The sequence below is a fragment of the Elephantulus edwardii genome, unplaced genomic scaffold (genome assembly GCF_000299155.1).
Source record: "Elephantulus edwardii isolate Elephantulus edwardi_28Jun2011 unplaced genomic scaffold, EleEdw1.0 scaffold00214, whole genome shotgun sequence".
NCBI lineage: Eukaryota > Metazoa > Chordata > Mammalia > Macroscelidea > Macroscelididae > Elephantulus > Elephantulus edwardii.
In genome coordinates this window covers 2,625,067-2,648,401 of record NW_006399964.1, presented here as the reverse complement: position 1 = coordinate 2,648,401, position 23,335 = coordinate 2,625,067, and the positions used below count along the sequence as shown (strand labels likewise).

Genomic DNA, 23,335 nt, shown 5'->3' with positions numbered 1-23,335 from the left:
GACATTCGGATGGCGGGGAAGAAGAACATACTGGGGAGGAGGGTAGAGAGAATGGTGCAGCAATGAAGGAATGAAAACCCAAAATCCCTGTAAATGTTCATTAAAACTAATAAAATTTAATAATAATAAAAAAAAGAAAAAGAAAAAAGAAATGAGTTCTTGAGCTATTTGGGGAGAAAATTCATGGGGTTTTTGTCTATTTTTTAATTCTTCAGTTAATTTGTCAATTTAAAGACGTTTTCTTCTACCAGTCTTGTTACTACTATAACATATAGCGGCTGCATTAATCAGTCATAAATCCTGAACAAGGTGGTAAGATGTATCAGCTTTTTTAACTGGCAGGATTGTTGTTTTACACAGAGAGTTTGTGGGAATAAGCAGCTTATTGGAAAGTAAGCAAGTAATGACGGGTTTCAAGCCTTTTTGGTTTTGTGTGAAGATAGGAAATTGAGGTCTAGCAGCAAAAAAAGGAGGGGCTCTTCAGAGTAACAAGAATAGGTTGGTGGTGAGAGGCTATATATAGAATGAAAAGATCCCATACAGCGGGGTTGACAACATCTGGTAATAGAGGTAGTATAGGAAGGTACTTGGAGGGAAGGAGCACTAAGAGGGATAGAAATAAAGGCTGGTCAGGCTAACTGGGTCTGCTTGACTCCTAGCAAAATACAGCCCTAAGTATCTACTTAACAATGGAGTTGGGCATGTAGGGATAATTAGAAAGGAATGGGTGAGTACTTCTGTGTTAAGGTTAAGGAGGAGAGGTTGAGTGGTAAGAGGCTTGGGAGGTCATTAATCCCATTTACTGAGACCTGGGAAGGGACAACAGGACCCACGAAGGAAGGAAGCTCTAAAGTTAACCCCTGGGTCAACCAGAAAGGCAACGTAAATACCCACTACTTGAAGGGTTACTCTAAGCTTGGCAAGGGTGATAGGGGTTGTAGAGCCTGGGCATCGTCAAGTCTTCAGTGGCCAGGCCTATGAGCTTGGCCAGGTTGGGGACAAGGTTTGGTGGAGGGGCTGCCTCACTGTGGCTAGGTGATGAAAAGCAATCAACCTTCCAATGACACAGAGTCCCACAGATAGAGCAAGGCTGTTTTGAAGGGCAGGGGTTAGGGCAACATTTGGCCCACTTGAAGCATGCACCAGGAGGTAACCATCTCATTGAACAAGTAGTTGTACTCCGACTCTTTTCTGCCACTGGCCATAAGGCAACAATCAGGGCTTGGCTTGCAATGTACTTCATTACACAGAACGAACTTCACTGTGATGGTAATAAAAAAATTGTCACCACTCTCACAGGAACAAGGCAGAAGAATCTTTGATATTGTCATTCCAGAAGTTGATTTCTACATAGCTTTTGTTCTTAATATTAATGTTATAAGTTGTGCATTAGGGAATAGGCTGTTCTCAAAAATGATTATCTCTACAGATAAAACTTTCAGAAATCCTAGGGGAATAGAAGAACAACTACTTATTATAACAGTAGCTAAAGAATGACACATTTAGAAAATAAAAAGACAATAGCTAAAGAATGACACATTTAGAAAATAAAATGAGTGATGAATTCCTGGCTTAATTTTTTTAACTAGGTAAAAAGACTCATGAAACAATTAGCATGGATGAAGAAAAAAAGTATAGTGATTGACATCCCTCCTCCTGCCACACCTGAGAAACAAACAAGGTTTTATTGCCTTATCTGAGAGGGAGACACCAAGTGAACACATGTGGAGAAGGTCAAAATGGCATGAAGGCAGTCAAGGACAATTCCATTTCATAGGCGGGTTTAGGAAAGACTAGGGAAGATGGTGTTTTGTTCAAAATTTGCTTGGTAATTTGGTGAGGGCTTTTGTGATCAGACCCAGAGCTCTATGAGGACTAACATAGAGGACTAACAGTTTTCTTCAAGAAGTGATCAGGCCTGGGGCAACTGCAAAATTCTTCCTTCATTCCAATCCATTAGGCAGTTAAGAATTGAGGCTTATGTTGGATGTCATTGATTCTAATGGCAAATGGCCTTCAACCTAAGGGACCAGTAGGAAAGTTGAGAGGAGGGACAGAAAAGACAGAAAAGTAGAAGTCTGGTCTATTCCAGAGGGTACAAGCCACATCAGTGAGGAATCTAGGCCGACTCCTGCCCTGCTCACATAGCAATGAGGCTGCAAAGAGCCCCTCTCCCTTAGAGGACAGCTGTGCTACAGGTTGATTCCTGCTGCTATTTAGCTGTTAGTGAGCTCAGAAAGTGGGTTTGCTCTCCTTCTTGGCCAGTTGTGAAGAAGAGAGACGGTTTCAGCCTGTAACTGGGCGTTCTTCCTAGTCAAGTCAATTTTCAGTCAGGAAACTATATGTTAGAAAAAATAATTGAGAGTGAGAGAGAGGAAGAAAGAAGCTGGTCCCAAGAAACAAACAAGACTTTATTGCATGGTCTGAGAGGGAAGTCAAGTGACTGTGTATTGAGAAGGTCAAAATGACATCAATGATTGACTTTTAATTTATTGTTTGACCACAGAGAGAGAAGAATTCTGGAAGCAAATGTGTCATTTCCATGCATTCTAAGACCACCACTGCTATACAGGACCCTAAGAATCCAGAGAATGTGAAGACTTTTACTTTTGATCTGGCCTATTGGTCACACAGTGGATTTCAAAAGGATAAAGATGGTGTGCTTATTTCAGCTGATGCTAGCAGTAACTTTTCAGGCCAGGTAAATGAATTTAAAATACAATTTCTTTGACTATCATTTCTTGGGATGAAATATTCTCACTAATTTTTATGCAATTATACTATAATTACATACTTCCATATGGTCCCTACTTTAATTAATGCTCTTTTTATGTTTGACATGAATCTAAAAAACAGTTTGTTGTCTTATTTTCAGACTCCTAAATCAGTGATATCAAATAAATTTGCCAATGCAGTGACACAATTTGAAAAATGTGTAATGCACTAATTATGTTTTGTCTGTCTGTTGTTGTCATGTACCATTGAGTCAGAAGTGATTCAAAGCTGACTCTTTGGCAGTTTTTCAGAGGCAATTAATTGGAAGGGAGGAGACTGACCATATTTCTCCCACAGAACATGGGATTAGAACTATGTTCCTTGGGAATTGCAGTGCATCTTCTTAATTAATAGTAGGTCACCAGAGCTCCCTTTATCTCTATGAGCCAAGAAAAATTTATGACACTCTGAGTATTTGAAATTCTTTTTTAAAAATCATATCTTTCTCATGTGCAATGCCCTAATAAGTTCTTTCTTAAAGTTGCTCACAGTCTTTTAAGAATTTGTATGGGTTCTAGTGACTTAAAAAGAGGAATTACACTTTACTCTGGACAAAGTAGTGCTCAGCAACACTTTGCTTGAGAAGAATCACCACCTTTGAGTTGTGCTGGAGAAGAGTATTGAATATTCTACTGACCGCCAAAAAAACTCACAGATAGGTCTTGGAGAAAGTGCAACCAGAGTGCTTCTTGGAGGCAAGAATGATAAAACTTCATCTCACATACTTTGGGTATGTTGCTCTTAGAGGACAAATATTCCTTAGCATTTTTGTGACAAAATCTTTTTATCCAAACCAATATGGAGAATAGTGACATTATTATATGTTATTGCAAACAGATAGACAGAGTCTCTGTGCTTACACTTATTCTTTGCAACATTATATGTCGTGTGTCCTCTGGCAAATTCTAACAGGCACTCTGTACCATACTGTATTCTACTCTGTTCTCATGAGACAATATGAATGAATGAGGCAGACATTACTATTATCAACTGTAAATCAGTTTAAATCTTGGAGACCTTGAGATACTCTTTGAGAACTGCTGGGCTAGAGCAATCAATAACAAAACAAATAGAACAGAAGCATAACTAACAAGCCAATTGTGAGGGGAAATGAAATTGTGATAAATACTCCATTCAAAAATATAGTGAGGATAAAGAAGGAGCAAAAATGGGATAGGAAAAATACCAAAATCACAGATTTAAGGCAAATTCTATTTATTATTATATTAAATTTAAGCACTATAAACATGGTGGCTTAGTAGTACAGAGGCATGCTGCCAACCCAAAAGTACATGGTTTGAATCCACTAACTGTAACGTGGAAGAAAGGTGGGCAATATCCTCCCATGGGGTTTATTGCCTCTGAAAACCCACTGGAAGGTCAACAATGAGTCTGTGCCAGCTTGATAGTACTCAGCAACAACAACAATGACAACTATATAAACATGCCAATTGAAAGGTAGATATTGTTGAGTTTGATAGAAAAAGCAAGATCCAAAGAGCCAACTATATCTAACAGAAAACCAAATATATATATATGTAAATGTAAATAAATAAAATAATACTCTCTGACCACAATAGACTGAAAGAAATAATGTTTGTTGTTGCTGTTACATGCCGTTGAGTCCCCTGCGACTTTTACCTACCCTATCTACAACAGCCCTAAACCTTGCTCTATCCCTTGCCAATCTTATTGTCTCCATCACACCTATCCCATTACCCCAGTGACTGAATCAATCCATCTCATCAAGGGTCTTCCCCTCCTGTGCTGTTCCTCCACCCTCCCAAGAATGATGTCCCTCTCCAACATGTGTCCTCTGGCAAATTCTACGTGTCCATTGCAACATGCCCAAAGTATGTCAGACAAAGCTTCAGAACCCTTGCCTCCAAGGAGTAGCCTGGATTCACCCACTCCAGAATGAACTTGTTTGTTCTCCTAGAAGTCCATGGTATATTCAATACTTTTCTCCAGCACCTCAGCTCAAAAGTATCAACTCTCCTACCATTTCTAGCCATTGTCTACCTCTCTGATGCATAGCAAGTAATTGCAAAGACCATGGCCTGTATCGGGCACACCTTAGTCTCCAGACTGACATCGTTGCTCTTAAGTACTTTGGAGAGGTCTCTGACAGCAGACTTCCCAATGCAATTTGTCTTTAAGTTTCCTGGCTGCTGGTACCAAAATTGTTGAATGTAGAGCCAAGCAAACGGAAGCTGTCCCCAATCTCAATCCCTTCATCATCTATCATGATGCTGTCATTTGGCCCAGTGGTGAGAATCCTTGTTTTCTTCATATGGAGCTTCAATCCATATTGAAGGCTGCAGTTCTTGACCTTCTACAGCAAGCACTTCAGGTCCTCCCCAGTTTCAGCAAGCAGGGTTGTGTCATCTGCATAATGCAAGATGTTGATGAGTCTCCAATCCTCACATTCCTCCTCATAGAGCCCTGCAGATAGATTGAAAAAGTATGGAGATGGGACACATCTCTGGCATACACTCTTCCCAATTTTGAACCATGTAGTGTTTCCTTTTTTTGTTTTGATGATTGCCTCCCAGTCCAAGTATAAGTTTCACAAAGCTCAATCAAGTGTTCTGGGATTCCCATTCTTCTCAGAGTTAGCCATAATTTGTTGTGATCCACGCAGTCAAATACCTTTGCACAGTCAATAAGACATTCCTCTGTTACTCTCTGCTTTCAGCCAAGATCCATTGAACATTAGCTATAATATCCCTAGTACCACCGCCTCTTCTAAACCCAATCTGCACATCTTTGGCAATTCTATTTTTATGTGCTGTTCCAGTCAGTTTTGGATAATTTTTCAGCAGAATCTTGCTTGCATGTGATATTAATGATATTATTTGATAATTTTTGCACTCTGTTGATTACCTTTCTTTGGAATGGGAATAAATATGGTTCACTTTCAGTCAGTTGGCAAGGTGGTTGTCCCCATGGATTTCTTGGCACAACTTGATGAGCACATCTTGGGCAGCGTCTGTTTGTCAATTTGTTAATTGGTCAATATGTCAATATGTCAATTGGTATGCCATGAATTCCTGGGGCCTAGTTTTACACCAGTTCCTTCAGAGCAGCTTGAACTTCTTCCTTCATCACTACAGGCTCTTGCTCATAACTTTGTTTCACAAAATTTTTCTGTGTCAGCTGATTCCATTTGCTACAGTGACTGTGTATAATACTTTGTCTTCCTGTGCTGCCCTTTGAAATCTTCTGTTCAGCTCCTTAATTTCTTGATTTATTCCCTTTACTTTGGCTTCGTGCTGCTCTGGTGCAATATTCAGTCTCATCTGATATTCATCTTTGTCTTTCCTTTCTCCTCTGTTTTTGTAATGATATTTTGCGTTCTTCACAGATATTCTTGATATCCTCCCACAGCTTATCAGGTATTTGCTCATTAGTGTTCAAGATCTCAAATCTATTCCTGAGATGATTTTGAAATTCAGGTTGGATAGACTCAAGGTCAAATTTTGGTTTGTGGATTTGATTTAACTTTTTTTAGCTTCAGTTTGAACTTGCACATGAGCATTTGGTGGTCCACAATCAGCATCTGGCCTTAGTTTTCACAGCTAATACTGAGCTCTCCAGAGATTCTTCCCACAGATCTAATTGATCTGATTCTTATGCATACCATCAAATAAAATCCATGTATATAGTCTACATTTATATTTCTTTTTAAAAAAATTTTTTTTGCGTGTGTGTGTGTGTGTGTGTGTGTGTACCATCAAATCAGATCTGACAGGTACAGGAGGAGATTGCCCCTCATTTTCCAGCAGAGCATCTGGTGGATTTGAACCGCATTCCTCTGGGGTTGCAGTGCAGTTTCTTGCCAGTAGCCCACCAGAGCTTCCCTGCATTTATATTTCTTATAAAAAATATTTGCAATGAGTAAATCATTGATGGTATAGAATTCTATCATTCTGTGTCCATCCTCATTTCTCCACAAAATACATGTTTCTAACTACTAATCCTTCTTCCCTGTTTCTAACATTTACATTCCAGTCATCCATTATTATTAATGCATATTGATATTGATCACATGTTCAACTGATTTCTGACTGCAAAAGCTGGTAGAAATTTTCTATTTCTTCCTTCTTAGCTCTAGTTTTTGGTGCATGTATTTGAAAATACATCATAATGTTTGATAAACTTATTCACTAAAAAGGCATAGCCACATTAAATGAGTTATAATAGAATTTCAAAGTTCATGAAGCTGGAGGAGAAATAGGCAGTAATTTCCATACTCTTTCTTAGTGGTTTTATTGTAGTCATTTATACAGCAAGTAAAAAACCTAATAAATGTATCAGCAATGTTACAGAAGACCAGAACAGCACTATCAATCTGACATTTAAACTACTACCATCACCCCTGAGTGACAGTACTCCACATTTTTCAAGTTACATGCAACTTAAAGCATTATAAGTCATATTCCTTGAAAAACAGTGAACTTGTAAAACATTCCACAACATGGGGAAGGCTGGAGGACATTATGTTGAGTGAAATATCTCAGTCACAAAAGGACAAATACTGTCACAGAACTGGACTGGCATGGGGGGTTTAGAGAGAGAATGAAAAAAAGAGTGGATAGATAATGAACATTAGATCAGATGAGGGAAACAACAATCTGGAAGGAATATATTTGTGAGGTAGTCTGGAGGTGGGGGAAGAAAAAATGCAAAAATGAATAAAAAAATTAAAGAAAAATTAAGTCATTATGAATAATAAGAGTAGTCTTAATAATAAACAAACATAAGTAGATTGAAATAATATAAACTGTACTCTGATCGCAAGAGACTAAAATAGAAATAAGAAATAAAAAGATATGGGAAAAAATTCTAAATACTTGGAAAATAACAGACCTCCTCCAATGTGATTAACAACCTCTGAAAACTTGCTGGAAGGTCAGCTATGGGTCAGTTCTGACTTGATGGTACTCAACAAACAAAATAGGCCAAAGAAGAAACAATGGAGAAATTAGAAATTACCTTGTACAGATAGAAAATCAAAATAGCTGTCAAAATTTTTAATACAGTTAAAGCATTACTTAAAGAAAATTTTATAGCTCTTATATTAACTTTATATCCAAATGCTATCTCACTGTTATAGTTCTGACTCAAAACAATCCTCCACCATGCTTATGAAGCTGTAATTCTTTTTTTAAAAATTAATTCCAATGAACATTTACAGAGCTTTTGGATTTCCATTTATTCATTGTTGCACTTTTCTCCCTGCTCCCCACCCCACCCTGCCCCCAGTTTGCTCTTCTCCTTGAAAAGCAAAAGCAAAATTTCTTCATTGGTATACAATCTCCCCTCAACCCCCTACCCCCACCCCGAGTATATTCCACTCTGCAACCCTCATTCTGAACTCTTATGATAATCATAATGCCCTAAAATATATTGCTTTTAAACTTTTCTCTCCCTCATCGACTTCAATGCAGTATACATAATTTATCCAGTTTTTCTCAGTCTTACTTCCACCCTGATGTCAGCCCCATTCTATGACAGTGGCACCATGCAGTATTTGTCCTTTTGTAACTGAGATATTTCTTAACAGGAGGACACTGCTTATCTTTCTCTGTTAGAGCAGGTGGCATGCACCCTTTTGGTTAACAGCACACTTGCTACAGACTATACCATCAGAACTCTCTGCTTTTATAGTAGAAGAGAATAAAAGACACTTGGAAAATATCAGTTAAAGATGAAAATCAAGATTTCAGTGATGTATCTATAAACCAAGAACCAACTAGATCAGTAATAGAATAGAATTTCGCTTGGAGCTCTCAGAAGAATTCAGTACTCTTGAAATCTTGATTTTAGACTTCTTTCTCCAAAACTGTGAAATAATAAATGTCTATTCTTTTAAGTCAATAGATGAAGAATAATATAGGGAAAGAGTCTCAGGTTAAGAATGTGTGCCTCCATGTTAAGAATTCAGAAAAAGAAGAGTGAATTTTGACAAAAGGCAAGCATAAGGAAGAGGAAAGATAAAAGCAGTAAATAATGAAATGGGTGGGGGGAGAATAAACAATGAAACAAAAACTTGGTCTTTGAAAATATGAGTAATGTAGATAAACTCACTAAACCCAATAAAGGGAGCTCTAGTGGCCTAGTGGTAAGAAGATGTGCTGCAATCCAAAAGTCACATAGTTTGAATCCACCAGCTGCTCTGTGAGAGGAGAATGGGCAGCCTCCTCCCATGCAATTTAATGTGTCCAAATACCTGCTGAGGGGTCAGTTATGAGTTGGTTCCAACTTGATGGCACAGAACAACAATAAATCTATCAGGTGGTGAATAAAAGGGGAGGCATAATATACCAAGGTCAGAAATGAAACAAATATTTGTTGCAGGTCTTATAGCCATTAGGAAAATAAGAAATACTATAAATGACATACTCAGGTAGTCCAGATCTTGTTGAAATGCTAACTCAAGTCAGTGCATGTTTGGTGGTTAGAATATACCAGCCAGTTTTGGAGAAAAGATGGGCAGTCAGCTTCTGATGATATTTGTAGTCTCAGAACCCTGTCACTTTGAGTTTGGGTTGACTTACCAGCAATGAGTAAGAACAACATAATGTCATTAAACCAAAGTATGTAGGGAGCTGTGGTGGCCTAGTAGTAAGAAGCTGCACTACAATCCTAAAGGCACGAGGTTAGAATCCACCAGCTTCTCTGCAGGCGAAGGGTGCTCAATCTTCTCCTGTGCCTCTGAAAACCAGCTGGAGGGTCAGCTATGAGGTGGTTCTAACTCAACAGCACAAAACAACATGTAGATGTAATGGAGCATCACTGAATGACATAAATTAATGAAGTGCACTCAGGAAAAAACCCCAGTAATTCAAGCAATAATGTATCTAATAAAGAAATGGAATTTGTAGTTAAAAAAAATTCACACAAGAAAATAAGTTAATGGAAGAAAACATCCCAAATATTTCAAGAGAATATACATTGAAGAAACTGAGCTGAATTCTAAACAAGTTAGATAAAAAAAAATCAAGACATAATCAAATTTTCCAAAATTAAAGACAAAAAAAGAATACTGAAAGCAGCAAAGAAGAAGCAGTAAGATTACAATCTGATTTCTCAGAAGAAATTACGCATGCAGAAAGACAATGGGACAGCTCTGAAAGAAAAAACTATTGCCAACAAAGAATTCTAACCCAGTCTCTCAAATATGACAGTGAAAACAAGACATTTCCAGATATACAGAAACATGATAATTGGTGTAAACTAGGCCAGTAAGGACCAGTCCTTGGAGAGGGACATTATGGTTGGAAGGGTGGACGGTCAGTGCAGGAAAGGAAGACCCCAAATGAGATAGATTGACACAGTAACTGAGGTAATGAGGGCAGGTGTGTCAGGATAAAGCAAGGTTCAGAGCTATTGTGCACAGTTGACTTGATGACAAATGACAACAACAACCCAACATTATAAGAAATACTCAAGGGAGTTCTTGAGATTGAAAGCCAGAAATGACAGACAACTCAAAAGTAATGTTATTGTTGTTACGTGCCTTCGAGTAGCTTGTGATGCATAGTGACCCTATGTACAACAGCCCTAAACTCTGCTCTGTCCTGTGCCAGTTGCACTGTCTCTGATACACCCATCCCAATTACACCAGTCACTGAATCAATCAACCTCATAGAGGGCCTTCCCCTCCTGCGCTGTCCCTCCACCCTCCCAAGCATGATGTTCCTCTCCAAGGACCGGTCCCTCCTTACAATATGTCCAAAGTATGTTAGACAAAGCCTCAGAATCCTTGCCTCCAAGTAGCCACCCAGTTTAACCCTCTCCAGGATGAATATGTTTGTTTTCCTAGCAGTGCATGGTACCCTCAATACTCTTCTCCAGCACCACAGCTCAAAGGCATCAATTCTCCTTCTATCCTCCCTAGTCATTGTCCAACTCTCTGATGCATAAAAAGTGATTGCAAACACCGTGGCCCATATCAGAAGCACCTTAGTCTCCATAAAGACACCATTGCTCTTCAGTACTTCTGAGAGGTCCCTACCAGCAGACTTTCCCATTGAAATATGTCTTTTAATTTACTGGCGAATGTGAAACCTATACTTGGACCAAGAGGCAGTCGTCAGAACAGAGCAAGGAAACACTGCATAGTTCAAAATTGGGAAGGGCATACCCCAGGGATGTGTCCTGTCTCCATACCTTTTCAACTTGTATGCATAACAGATTTACCTGGAGGCTGGGCTCTATGAGGAGAAATGTGGGGTCAGGATTGGTGGAAGATCTATCAACAACCTGCGTTATGCGGATGACACAACCCTGCTCGCTGAAACTGAGGAGGACCTGAAGCACTTGCTGCAGAGGGTCAAGGACTGCAGTCTCCAATATGGATTGAGGCTCAATGTCAAGAAGACAAAGATTCTCACCATTGGACCAATTGGCACCATCAGAATGGATGGTGAAGAGATTGAGATTGTTCACAGCTTTAGTTTGCTTGGCTCCACAGTCAACACTCTCGGCACCAGTAGCCAGGAAATTAAAAGATGTACTGCAAAATTAATGTACAAGACAATATCTTTCAGAAACTGACTCGTACCTGAATTTATGCTATCATGCACCATTGAATCAAAACTAAACTTTTAGTTGACCCTCCAGAGGGTCTTCAGAGGATTTAAATCACATAGGAGGAGACTGCCCATCTTTTTCTTCGTGGAACAGCTTGTTGATCGAATCTTCTGGTTGGTATTGCAACTCCTTACCACTACACCACCATAGCTTCCTACCTAATAATATACAGAGTAAAATAAACATGCTGAAAACAAGGAAACAGAAATATCGATCTGTAAATGAGGACAACTACAATGCAAAAAGAGAAAAGAGGGAATGAGAAGTGTAGTTACAGAACTGTTAAATAAAGAGAAAGTCAAAGTGATGTCAAGGTAAAGTGCACTCTTTCAGACTCAGGAATAAGATAGTAACTCATAGGGTAGCCTCCAAAAATGTATTATGCTTCCTTTTCAAAATGAAAAATAGGAAAACCATGACGACTTAGTAAACACAAAGACAGCAACAATGAAGGAGACAAGAAAAATCCATAAACAATATTAACTCATCACAGAAAAGATGGAACAAAGAAACTAACAACAGCACAAAAAGAAGCGCATCCAAAGAATAGCAACAAGCCATGCTATTGAAAAGGAGGTCGCTCTGGAGGTGCAATCCACAGTGAGCTACACTACTAACCCCAAAGTCCACATCTCTTGAGGTTCAACCCTCAGGGGAAATATGGCAATCTCCTGTTAGGGTTTACAGACTCAGAAACCAGATGGATGGTTGCTGTGAGTTGGAATTGACCCAATGACAATTGACAATGAATGTTTTAGTTGGTGTGTGTGTGTGTGTGTGTGTGTGTGTGTGTGTGTGTGTGTGTGTTTTCTTCTTCTTGTGTACCATTGAAGCCGACTGTCACAGGAGGAGATTGCCTCTCCTTCTCCAGAGGAGCATCTGGTGGATTCAAGCTGTGTACTTCCAGGATTGCCGCGTAGCTTCTTGCCACTAGGCCATCAGAGCTCCCTTAGTTGTTGCTTTTAAATCTATAATTACACTAAATGTGAGTGGATTAGGTGCACCAATCAAGAGAAAAAATACTCATAGAATGGATAAGAAAACATTTCCCTTAGAAAAAGGAAAGCATTTCCCATCAACAAAGTACACCCTATGAATAATGGATTTGAACTTTGCCCTAAATTGTGCCATCCTCATCATGTACTTGAGCCCATTGTCACAATCACTGTGTAACCACTCTTTTCAGGATCTTCCTCTCCTATGTCAACCTTTCCAAGCATGATGTTCTTTTCCAAGGACTGGTCCCTCCTAACAACATGGCCAAAGTATGTGAGATGAAATTTCAACATCCTTGCCTCAAAAGAGCACCCTGATTGCACCTTCTCCAAAAAAGTTTTGGGTTTTTTTTTTTTTAATTTTTTTACACTGGTTTATTTACAAAATTATTTACATTGTTTTTCTCACCGGATCTTTCCTATTTCCTTCACTACCCCCCCCCCAATCAGATTGTATGACACTATGATTAAGATTACTAATCTCCCTCCCCATCCATCCTCACCCCTCTGCTCATGCTCTCCCCCCCTTGGATCCTCATACTCATTCTACAATAATGGTTTTATATAGTATTTGTCCTTATGGGACTAAATTAGTTCACTCAACATAATACTCTCCAAATCCTCCCAAATTAGACAGTAATTTTAAAAATAATCATTGCTTCTGCATGCTGCTTAGTATTCCATTGTGTGAATGTCCCATAATTTCTCAATCCATTCAATTGTGGACAATCTGGGGTCTCATCTCGCTCCAGTAGCAGTGGCAAAGTTTAACAGGACAGCAAGTAATAAATGTTAGAGAGGATGTGGCGAGTTAGGAACTGTTATGCATTGTTGATCGGATTGTAAAATGTTACAACCACTCTGGAAGGCAGTTTCATTCTTCCTCAAAAAGCTGAACATAGAAATTCCACATAACCCAGCTATTCCACTGCTTGGAATACACCCTGAGAAAATGAGAACTGAGGCACATTTGGGGACTTGTACATTAATGTTCATAGCAGCGTTATTCACCATCGCGATAACATGGAAACAGTCCAAGAGAGACGTGATTATTCTTTTGTTGGTTCATTTTGTACTCTTCTCCATAACCACAATTCAAATTCTTCTTCTGTCCTTATTCATTGCCTAGTTTTCAGATGGTTAGCAAGTAATTGAAAAGACAATGGCTTGCATTAGGCACATTTCATTGTTGCTGTTGTTAGATGCTGTTGATTATGACTCATACACTTGTAGCAACCCTATGAACAACAGATCTGAACCCTGTCTTATCCTGTGCCAATTTCATGATCTTTTGTTTGTGCTTTCACAACACACTTGAGCTGCTGTCCCTGTGTCAATCCGCATGGTTGAGAGTCTTCCTGTCCTTCACCATTCCCCCACCTTTCGAAGCATAATGTCCCTCTCCATGGAATAATCTCTCCTAGCAACATGCCCAAAGTATGTGAGATGAAACTTCACCATTCTTGCCTCTAAGGAGCACTTTGATTGCACTTTTCCCAAGACATAACTATTTGTTCTTTTGGCAGTCCATGGGATATGCGGTACTCTTTCCCAAGTTCAAAGCATCAATTTTTCTTTTGTCATTCATTGTGCAGCTCTCAGAATCTTCTTGTTGTTGTGTGCCATCAAGTTGGAACATAGTTGATCTCCTTGAAATAAAATTCATAAATTCTCTTAGAACCAACTGAATGCCAAAAAAGGTATTTATTTATCCTAGACTAAGGGAGTTTGGCATGCAGGTGGTATAGCACTGGTCTGTGCGTTGCTGTACAGAGGTAACTCGTGGTTGCTGTGATGCTGAACACTGTGTGTGAGGTGCCAATCGTGGTAATGGGTACCCATGGTGAACGGTGTTGGCTGGAGCCTCCTGACTAAATCAAGCCTGGAAGCAGGAGCGGCATCCACTTCCTAAATGGCTTGCCTCCGGAAACTCTATGTACAAACAGTGCTCAGGCTGTTCATTCATAGGGTCGCTATGAGTCGTCTACGACTCAACGGCATCAAACAACAACAACAACAACAAGGGAGTTTGGTGTTAGCAGCAAGTTGTGCTATAATCCCAAAGACACACATGTCAAGGAGGTTACATGGTACTAAGAAAGGTGAACTTCATCAAACTAGAATATTTGTTAGAGTTTGAGAAGAATGTGAGAGGTGGCCTGTATGAACTTGATATTTGTGGTTTCCCTTCCAGAGAGATGTCTTCTGTGACCTTGGCAGAGGAATTCTAGACAATGCCTGGCAAGGCTATAATGCGACGCTCCTAGCCTATGGTCAAACTGGCTCTGGGAAAAGCTATTCCATGATTGGATTTGGTGCAAATAAAGGCATCATTCCAAATGTGTGTGAGGAGCTCTTCCAAGCCATTGAAAATCAGGGGAAAAGTCAAGAATACCAGGTATGTATTGTAGAACCTCTACTTTGAGGATTTTTTTTTTTCATTTGAATCCACATTCCAAGGGAAATAATCTCAGCATACCTGTGATATTTTAGGATAATATTCACTTTTCTTATGAAAGTGTTTACTTGATCATGAAATCATGAAGCAGTTAATAAGATTGTATGGGGGGTTATTTAATGAAAGAAAACCAAGGAAATATTTTAGAGCATTTGGGAGATCATAGAAGCAGACATTGATAAATATAGTGTTTATTGTGGTTGTTAGTTGCTGCTGGATCAAGTTCATACAACAAATTAAGATTCTGAGTCTTGCATCCTCTTCACTATGGCCCATGTCCAGGTCCATTGTTGGAGTCCCTGTCTAATATTTTGCCCATGGCTTTCTGTTTAGAAGGCGGTCTAATGGCATAGTGTGTTACATTACATTACATTACATTACATTACATTACATTACATTACATTACATTACATTACATTACATTACATTACATGACATGTTCACTGCTGATCCCAAGCACTCCCAGGTGTTATTGTAATGAAAATCCCAACTTTTCTGACCATCTCTCTCCCCTTTCCCTTCCCATATTAATCCCCACAGTTTATTATTTTTAACTCTGGTGGGTTTTTAGTTCTGCTCAAGTTTTGCCAGTGTGAGCTGTGGTAATGGAGAAGACTACTTAATATCCCACAAGCTGCCAAAAGAATGAACAGGTATGTCTTGGAAAAAGTGCAGCCAGAGTGCTCCTTGGAGGCAAGGACAGTGAAGCTTTATATGTCACACTTTGGGCATGTTGTTAGGAGATGCTATTCCTTGGAAAATGATAGTATGCTTGGAAATATGGACAGTCAGCTAAGGAGAGGAAGATCCTTACCAGGTGGATTGGCACAGTGGCTGCAGCAATGAGCTCAAGTGTATCAGAAATGGTGAGGATAGCACACATAGAGTAGGGTTCAAATCTGTTGTTCATAGAGTCACTGTGAGTCATACTTGACTTGATGGCCACTAACAATGACAATCACCACCGTGGTTAGAAATAATGCCGTTCTCAAGAACATGGAAACAGCCCAACCGCAATCAAATGGATTGAGAAATTGTACATGATGGGATACTATGCAGCGCTCAGGAGCAATGATTTAGAAAATTACTACATAACTTGGGAGAGACTGGAGAGCATTATGTTGAGTGAAAAAACTCAGTCTCATAAGACAAACCTGTATAAGATCATTATTGTAGAAATAGAAAGATAACTAGTAAAACGTGTATGAAGATCCAAGGAGGGGAGCGTAGGAGCAGTGGGTTGAGGATGGGCAGGGGCTTAACCATAGGTTGGCACAATTTGATAAGGGGGGCTAGGTAAAGGAAATGAGAAAGGTCTGGGGCAGATCTGGAAAAGCAGATGGTGGGCATAATTCAATGCTTTTTACCTTTATAAAATATAATGAATGGGAATGATTGTATGAAACACAATGTAAATGAAGGATAGTGTGAAACACAACTTTATGAACTTTGTAAGCAAACCAATATAAAATAAAACTTTTTAATTTATTCAAACATAATGGTGTGTGGATTGAAGAGCTGTATTGTGAATTGGTTCCGATCCTGCATTGTAACCTATTGCTTCCCTATTAACCATCATAATCTGGAGCCTGCTCTGTGAGTCCCGCGTAGCCAGTGTGATGAAATGTGATACCCAGTGGAGAAGGACAGTGAGTGCCCTGACTGGGATGGCTGGTGTCAGAACTGATAGAAAGGTTGTACTTCCACCTTGCAGAGATCTACCTTAATCTGTAAACTTGCATTCTCTTTCTGTTTGTGCAGTTGGAGGAGGCCAGACGCTTCCACAGGGCCGATTTTACAGTGAATGGTTTCCTTCCATGCTCTGCATTGTCATTCCCCCCACTTGTTTGTGGTTTTCTCCTTTAAATCCCTCTTTCTTATTGGAGACATTTTCTGTTTTATAACCCAGCCATCATTTTAAGATATGACAAAGCTAGTGAAGAGAGCTAGTGGATAAGCTCTGGTCTGCTAACTAAGAGGACCAAATGAGGTTCAAAGGCAGCCAGCAGCTCTGTGAGAAAACGGTCTGTTCGTGTGATGTTTATAGCCTGGAAATCCTGCAGGGTAGTTCTTACCTGTGAGAACTCCTGTGGGGAGCGAGGAATCAGATGTTACCATCATAGTACCCTCCGCCACATGTGAATTGAGAGGGGTCTCGTGGGTATTAGGCTCGACTAGTTAGTTTATCAATTTGCCAACTAGGCATTTTGTTGGGGACTGTATGGTAAAAAATGCCATTTCCCTTCCCAAAGATGATTGGGTCAAGACAACCGTGTCTTATTTTATGTTTTTCCCTATACAGGTTACATTCAGCATGCTGGAGATTTACAATGAGCAGGTGATTATATTTCCTGACACAAATCTGTGTGACACAAACCAGCATCCTGGGCTTGTCATCATCCATCCTCCAGATGACATTTAAGCTCTTTAGCCTGGAGTTCACTCTCAGGCACTTGCTTACTCTACAGCTTCATCTTACATTGTTTTGTCTCAATACAGTCTATGCCTCAGCTCCACGGAGCTATTCCTCTTCCCAGAATGTGTCATTCTTTCACACACTTATCTGTTCTGGACTTGGAAGGCTCTTCCTGCTTTCTCCACCCTTAAAGGAAACACTAATATTTAAGACCTTGCTCTACTGTAACATCTTTCTTTCCTGAGACAGCAGTCTTCAGTCAGCATGGAGTTGTACAGGGACTGGTAAACTTTTCTCCTGGTAAGAGCCAGATAGTAAATATTTCTGGATTTCAGAGCCATATGGTTTGTGTCACAACCACTTAGAGCACAAGCAGCCATACATATGTAAATACATAATTGTGGCTGTGTTCCAATAAAACTTTATTTATAAACATGGAAGCTTCAATCACTCCCCCTCTGTTGATAACCAGATGCAAAAAGAAAACGGGGATACGAGGAAATGAATTCTGGAAAAGAGAAAGGCTTAGGCAGAGGTCCTCTCACAGCTTAGCACTGTGAAAAGGTCCCTTATTCAGCCTCACTATGGTTTTTATTTCATTTAAGCCAATAATCATAAAAAATATTCTATCTCTGGAGACTATAATTTTCCTTATACTTAAGTGTTGCCAACATAACAATGCATAAGCTTAATCTTTAAACTAAAACCAAAGTTCAGATGTCAAAAGTTTCCTCTGGTGGGAAATTGGGAGGAACCTTCTGTTTGCAGAGGGCATTCAGTATCTCTTCAAGGGGGCTGGACGGAGTTCTCTGTTTGTAGAGGGCTCCCAGTCCTGCCTGGACTCTGAGCTCAGCTTTGGCCTAACTATGCCGAGCTATCCACACCCCTCACCCTTTCATAACATTTAAAATTGAAAGAAATCTGTTGCTGTTTGAGGATGAGACAAAAACAAGTAGCAGACAGAATTTAGTCCACAGGCTAGAGTTTGGGAACTCCGGAGTTGTTCCAAATCCCAGCTCCCTCATTTACCTGCTGCTTGACTCTGGAAAACTACTTCATCCCTGTATCTCAGTTTGCTCACTGACGAAACAGAGGTTTTATAAATGTAAAGTCTACTCAGTTGTAAATGTCTAAAACAGTCTCACAAATGCTAGCTAATGAGCAAGTGTTTTCTTCATTGTGCCCTTTCCTTTTGTCTATATTTTATTACACTTAAGATTCATTTACATGCTTGTATCCCCGAACTGGAAAATAAAATAACTGCCTTTTTTTAGAAAACAAAAAGTTTATTCTACCTTCCTTAATTATGACAGTTTTCCTTATCTTCTTGCTTGTCACTTGCTTCATTTCCCTACTTGGGTGAAGTATAGGTTGTTTGATACCTATAAAGGTTTGACATCTGTTCATTTATGCATTCATTAATTTAGTAAGTAAATATTTGGTGTGTTATATAGTCTAGACAAAGATACAGTAGTGAAGGAAACAGGCATCTCTTAGTTTCCATTAGTAGGTGTCTGTTGGGTTTTTTTTTCTTCTTTCCTACAGGTAAGAGATCTGCTGTCCAGTACCAAGAAACCTGGTGGGTTAAAAATCAGGGAAGACCAACAGCTGGGCTTTTATGTGGATGGTCTGACGTCGGTGCCATGTGAGAACTACACACAGATTGAAAGACTGATGGAGCAAGGAACAAAAATAAGGACAACGGCTTCAACCAACATAAATGCCAGCAGTAGCCGATCCCACATGGTCATCACCATTCAGTTCAAGCAGGTGAGATTCAGATGATGGCCTACTCTCCATCTCTAACCAACAATGGTGCATGGGGCAGGTTTCCAATGTCATAGTCAGTGGGTGAGTATTATGGAGTTCTTTTAGCTTTGACCTATGGATTGAAATATCTACTTCCAACTGTAGAACAGATATTCCTATCCTGTTCCTCTTGGCCTCACAGCTATGACTGTCATGGTCCAAGAAAACACAGCAGCCAATAGTTTAGGTTGTAGTTGTTGTCGTTGTGTACATTAGTGTCAGAACCAACCAATAGCTGACCCTTCCGTGAGTTTTCAGAGGTAATAAATAGCATGGGAGGAGACTGCAGAGCAGCTGGTGGATTCAAACTGGTTTTGGGTTGGCACTTCAGCTCCTTACTACTACACCACCAGAGCTCCCTTAGATGATAGTAGGGCCGACTATATCTCAGAGGAGCTAATGTCCTGGAAGGCTACTTTCCTTCAGACAGATTCTGTGCTCAGATGAATTAATTTCAACCCAAAGTTGATTAAAGAGCAAATGGTGAAGGTATGAGAATGACTGGTTACCATGGGTAACTGGTTACCGTAGCTTCCAGTATCCCAGTGAATGAGTATCTAAAACCCAAGACATTTGGTTTGTGTGTAAATGTTGTTGTTGTTGTTGTTATGTACTGTCAAGTCTGAGCCAACTCATAGATGACCCTCCAGCACTTTTTTAGAGGATATAAATTACACAAGAGGCTCTTTCTCTTACTGAAAAACTGATGGATTCGAACTAAATGTTTTTGGGTTGGTGGCTCAACTCCTTACCCTATACCACCAGTGCTCACTTATAGTCTTAGTTAGATAGCTGTAAGTGAAGACTGTCTGGCCAAGAACACTGGGCATGGAGGCAAGAAACTGGCTAAGTCTGACTTCTCTGACTTTCAGCTCTGAAACTATGGTAAATAACTTATTCTCTCTGAGCCTGTTTCCTTTATGTAAAATGAGATAGCTCCCTGCCCCCCACGGCCCCCAAGAATTTTATTGTTGCTGTAATATGCTCTTAAGTACATTCTGACTCATAGTAATAACTCTAAGTATGTCAGTATGGAACTGCCCAATCTTGTACTAGTTTCATAGTTCTTGCTGTCTTTGAACCTAGTATTGTAACCACCGCATCAATACATCTTGAAGGTCTTCCTCTTTTTGCTAACCCTCTGCTTTATTCTTATTCAGGAGCAGGTCCTTCTGATGACTGGTCCAGAGGATCTGAGATGAAATCTCATCATTTTCCCTTTTCAGAAGGATTTTGACTGTATTTCTTCCAGGATAGGTGTATTCTTTCTTCTGACAATCCATTCCTTACTTTCCCCAACACCATAATTCAGAGGCATCAATTCCTCATTCTTCCAGTGAATAATTATCTGGTTTTGGCGTGAATCTATTGATGACTAACAATATCATAGCTTGGCTCAGGTGCACCTTAGTCTTCAAAGTGATACTTTTGCTTTTCAATAAAGAAGAGGTCTTTCTTAGCAGGAATGTTGCAAGTCTAAAGCTGTAAGTCTTAAGTCACAGTGTGACAATAAGTTCTAAAGAACTATGTAAGCTTTTAAAGGATGATTCACTTGCTTTTACAATGCTTTATGTATGACTTTCCCGGTAGTTTTAAAATTTGATATTTTGGAAGCAAAAAAAGAAATCAGCTGAAAATAATAGAGGGAAGATTTAACACCATAGTTTGTTTACTGGTTTCAGTAATGGCAATAGTAGAGTCAGTACCTCTCATTAGAATAGCAAGATAGGTAGATGCTAGAATGTTAAACCACAGAATATCAACTAGTAGTTCAGGGATAAAAATAATCTGTGTATCTCTGATCCTAGTTATGTTAAGTATAATGTCTATTATCTTTAACACTTGTAACAGTCCAGTAGGGAACTCTGGTGGTATAGACTATAGGAACTTGTGTTGCTAATCCAAATGCCATTAACTCTGGCAGTTCAAATCCACCAGTGACTCTCTGGGAGAAAGATGGGCAATCTCCTTCCGTGAATTTACAGCCTTAGAGGCCCAATGGAAGGTCAGTTCTGAGTCAGTACCAACTTGATGGTGATGGGTTGTTTGTTGTTTTGTTTTGGTTTTGGATTCCCGCCCTCCCTCCAATTGAACATCCCAGTAAAATAGTGTTATCCTCCTTTTACAAATAAGAAAGTTGAAACTTTGCAGTGTAATTTTTCCTTGTGGCCACCAAGGGTGTCTGTTTTTGCTGTTGGGTACTATCAGGTTAGAACTGACTCACAGCTACCCCTCCAGTGGGCTTTCAGAAGCTATATATCACACAGGAAGAGACCTCCCATCTTTTCTTCCATTGAACAGCTGATGAATTTGAACCCTTTGCCTTTGGACTGAGAGTACAACTCAATGCCATGAGACCACCTGAGCTCCACAGGGGATCTGTAGGATTCTGTTTCCTTCCTTCCTTCCTTCCTTCCTTCCTTCCTTCCTTCCTTCCTTCCTTCCTTCCTCTCTCTTTCTTTTTATGCACTGTTGAGTTGGATCCAACTGGCACAGGAGGAGATTGCCTCTCCTTATCCAGTAGAGCAGCTGGTGGATTTGAACTGCATGCCTTTGGGATTGTAGTACAGCTTCTTGCCACTAGGCCACCAGAGCTCCCTTTGCAGAATTCTAAAGTGCCTGTTCTTTACACAACATGATTGTACAATTCCGGATAATTATTTTGCAGATTTAATAATATTTTATATTTTTAAAAAATGATTGAGAATAGAAATATTGGACTACAAGCATTCGATGGGCATGCCTGTATTTTAAATGTGATAGTGCTGGGCTAAATCTTCAGCTTGGAGGCTCCTGTGAATTGGTTTGACTCTGAAAAATAGTTTCTTCCTTCTTGATGAGGGTCATGTGTGGAATGTTTGATTGTTTTTTGGCTTTTTTTGTCCATAGTGGGTGTCAACTGATTAGACTTGCCAGATATACTAACAATGATCTATGACCTGGGGGTCTCTGGTTTATAGTCAACCAGCATTTGATGAGTGTGCCTGTATTTAAAAGTGTGGTAAGGACTCACCTGTTTTAATTTATTTTGGGTTGAACATTGTTTTAAATCATCAGTTGTCTTTTTGCTGTACTGAAGTAACTTGGAATTACTGTGATGCTGAACACTGTGCCATAGGTGTGTCAAACACCATAATGGTTGCCATCATGGACAGCGTTTGGTGAAGTTCCCTGATTGATTCAGGTTTGGGAGCAGGAGTGACATCCACTTCCTGAAGCATACGCCCCTGGAAACTCTATGAACATAGATCAACAATGATAGTTATAGAACAAGTTTCAGATCTTTTGTTCATAGGGTGCACTCAACTCTATGGCACTTAACAACAACAGGATTAGAGGGGGCATCTGAGATATTTGGACCTTGTAGTGTTAGGACCAAGAGTATTTGTCATTCTGTTGTTCTGAGCCAGGACCAACTCAGTGGAACAGTGGCACTTACCAATAACTTTAAAGTAATATTCTAAATTGTAATTGTATGGAAACCTAATTTATTTCTCTTGTTCTAGGAGCTCTGGTGGTGTAGGCCATAGAGAATTCCACCGCTAACCCAGGAGTGGTACTTCTCTGGAGGACCAAATTCACCAGCAGCTCCAGGGAGAAAGATGGTCAATCTCCTCCTGTGTGATTTACTGCCTCCTGGAAACCTGCTGGAGGGTCAGCTAGGAGTCAATTCTGCCTCAATGGCAATAAATTAAAGAGTTAATGTTATTAATTTTTTGCTCCAAATATGAAATTCATTTACAAGAAACATTGCACCATGAAAACCAGAATGACTTAACATGCCATCTGCCTTTTATGCTCTGATAGCATAACCCACGGTGTTTTCTTACAGGTTGCTCTGGACAACGGCCTCACCAAGCAATCCAGCATCAACCTGGTGGACTTGGCAGGAAGTGAAAGACAGAAATCTTCTGGCTCTGAAGGGGACAGACTCCGGGAAGGGTCACGAGTCAACTTAAGTTTAACCAGTTTAGGAAATGTTATCAGGTGAATATGTTTGTGTCATTAAAATGACTTCAGGTACTAAAAAATGAATTTGAATCCTTAGGACAATGTGATTGTCATAACTGGTTCATGCCCGACCCTCTTTTATTTTACACTAACTATATTCCATTTGATTTTGCTTTGTCATCCCGTGCTGCCTTTTGAAATCTTCTATTCAACTCTTTAGTATCTTGAATTCTTCCCTGTGCTTTGGCTTCTTTGCGCTCCAGTGCAATTTTCAGAGTCTCTTCTGACATCCATTTTGGTCTTTTCTTCCTCTTCTGTCTTTGCAATGAC

At 39.7% G+C, this 23,335-nt stretch overlaps 1 protein-coding gene across 1 annotated transcript in view; it reads left to right on the top strand.

Moving 5' to 3' along the window:
• Positions 1 to 23,335, top strand: part of KIF28P — a 156,758-nt gene that overhangs the window by 44,012 nt on the left and 89,411 nt on the right. Inside the window, exons 2-6 of the mRNA XM_006897758.1 lie at positions 2,507 to 2,701; positions 14,566 to 14,769; positions 17,132 to 17,167; positions 18,791 to 19,015; positions 22,887 to 23,041. Of these exons, the coding sequence (XP_006897820.1) occupies positions 2,507 to 2,701; positions 14,566 to 14,769; positions 17,132 to 17,167; positions 18,791 to 19,015; positions 22,887 to 23,041 (815 nt within the window). The remainder of the gene's footprint in view (positions 1 to 2,506; positions 2,702 to 14,565; positions 14,770 to 17,131; positions 17,168 to 18,790; positions 19,016 to 22,886; positions 23,042 to 23,335) is intronic.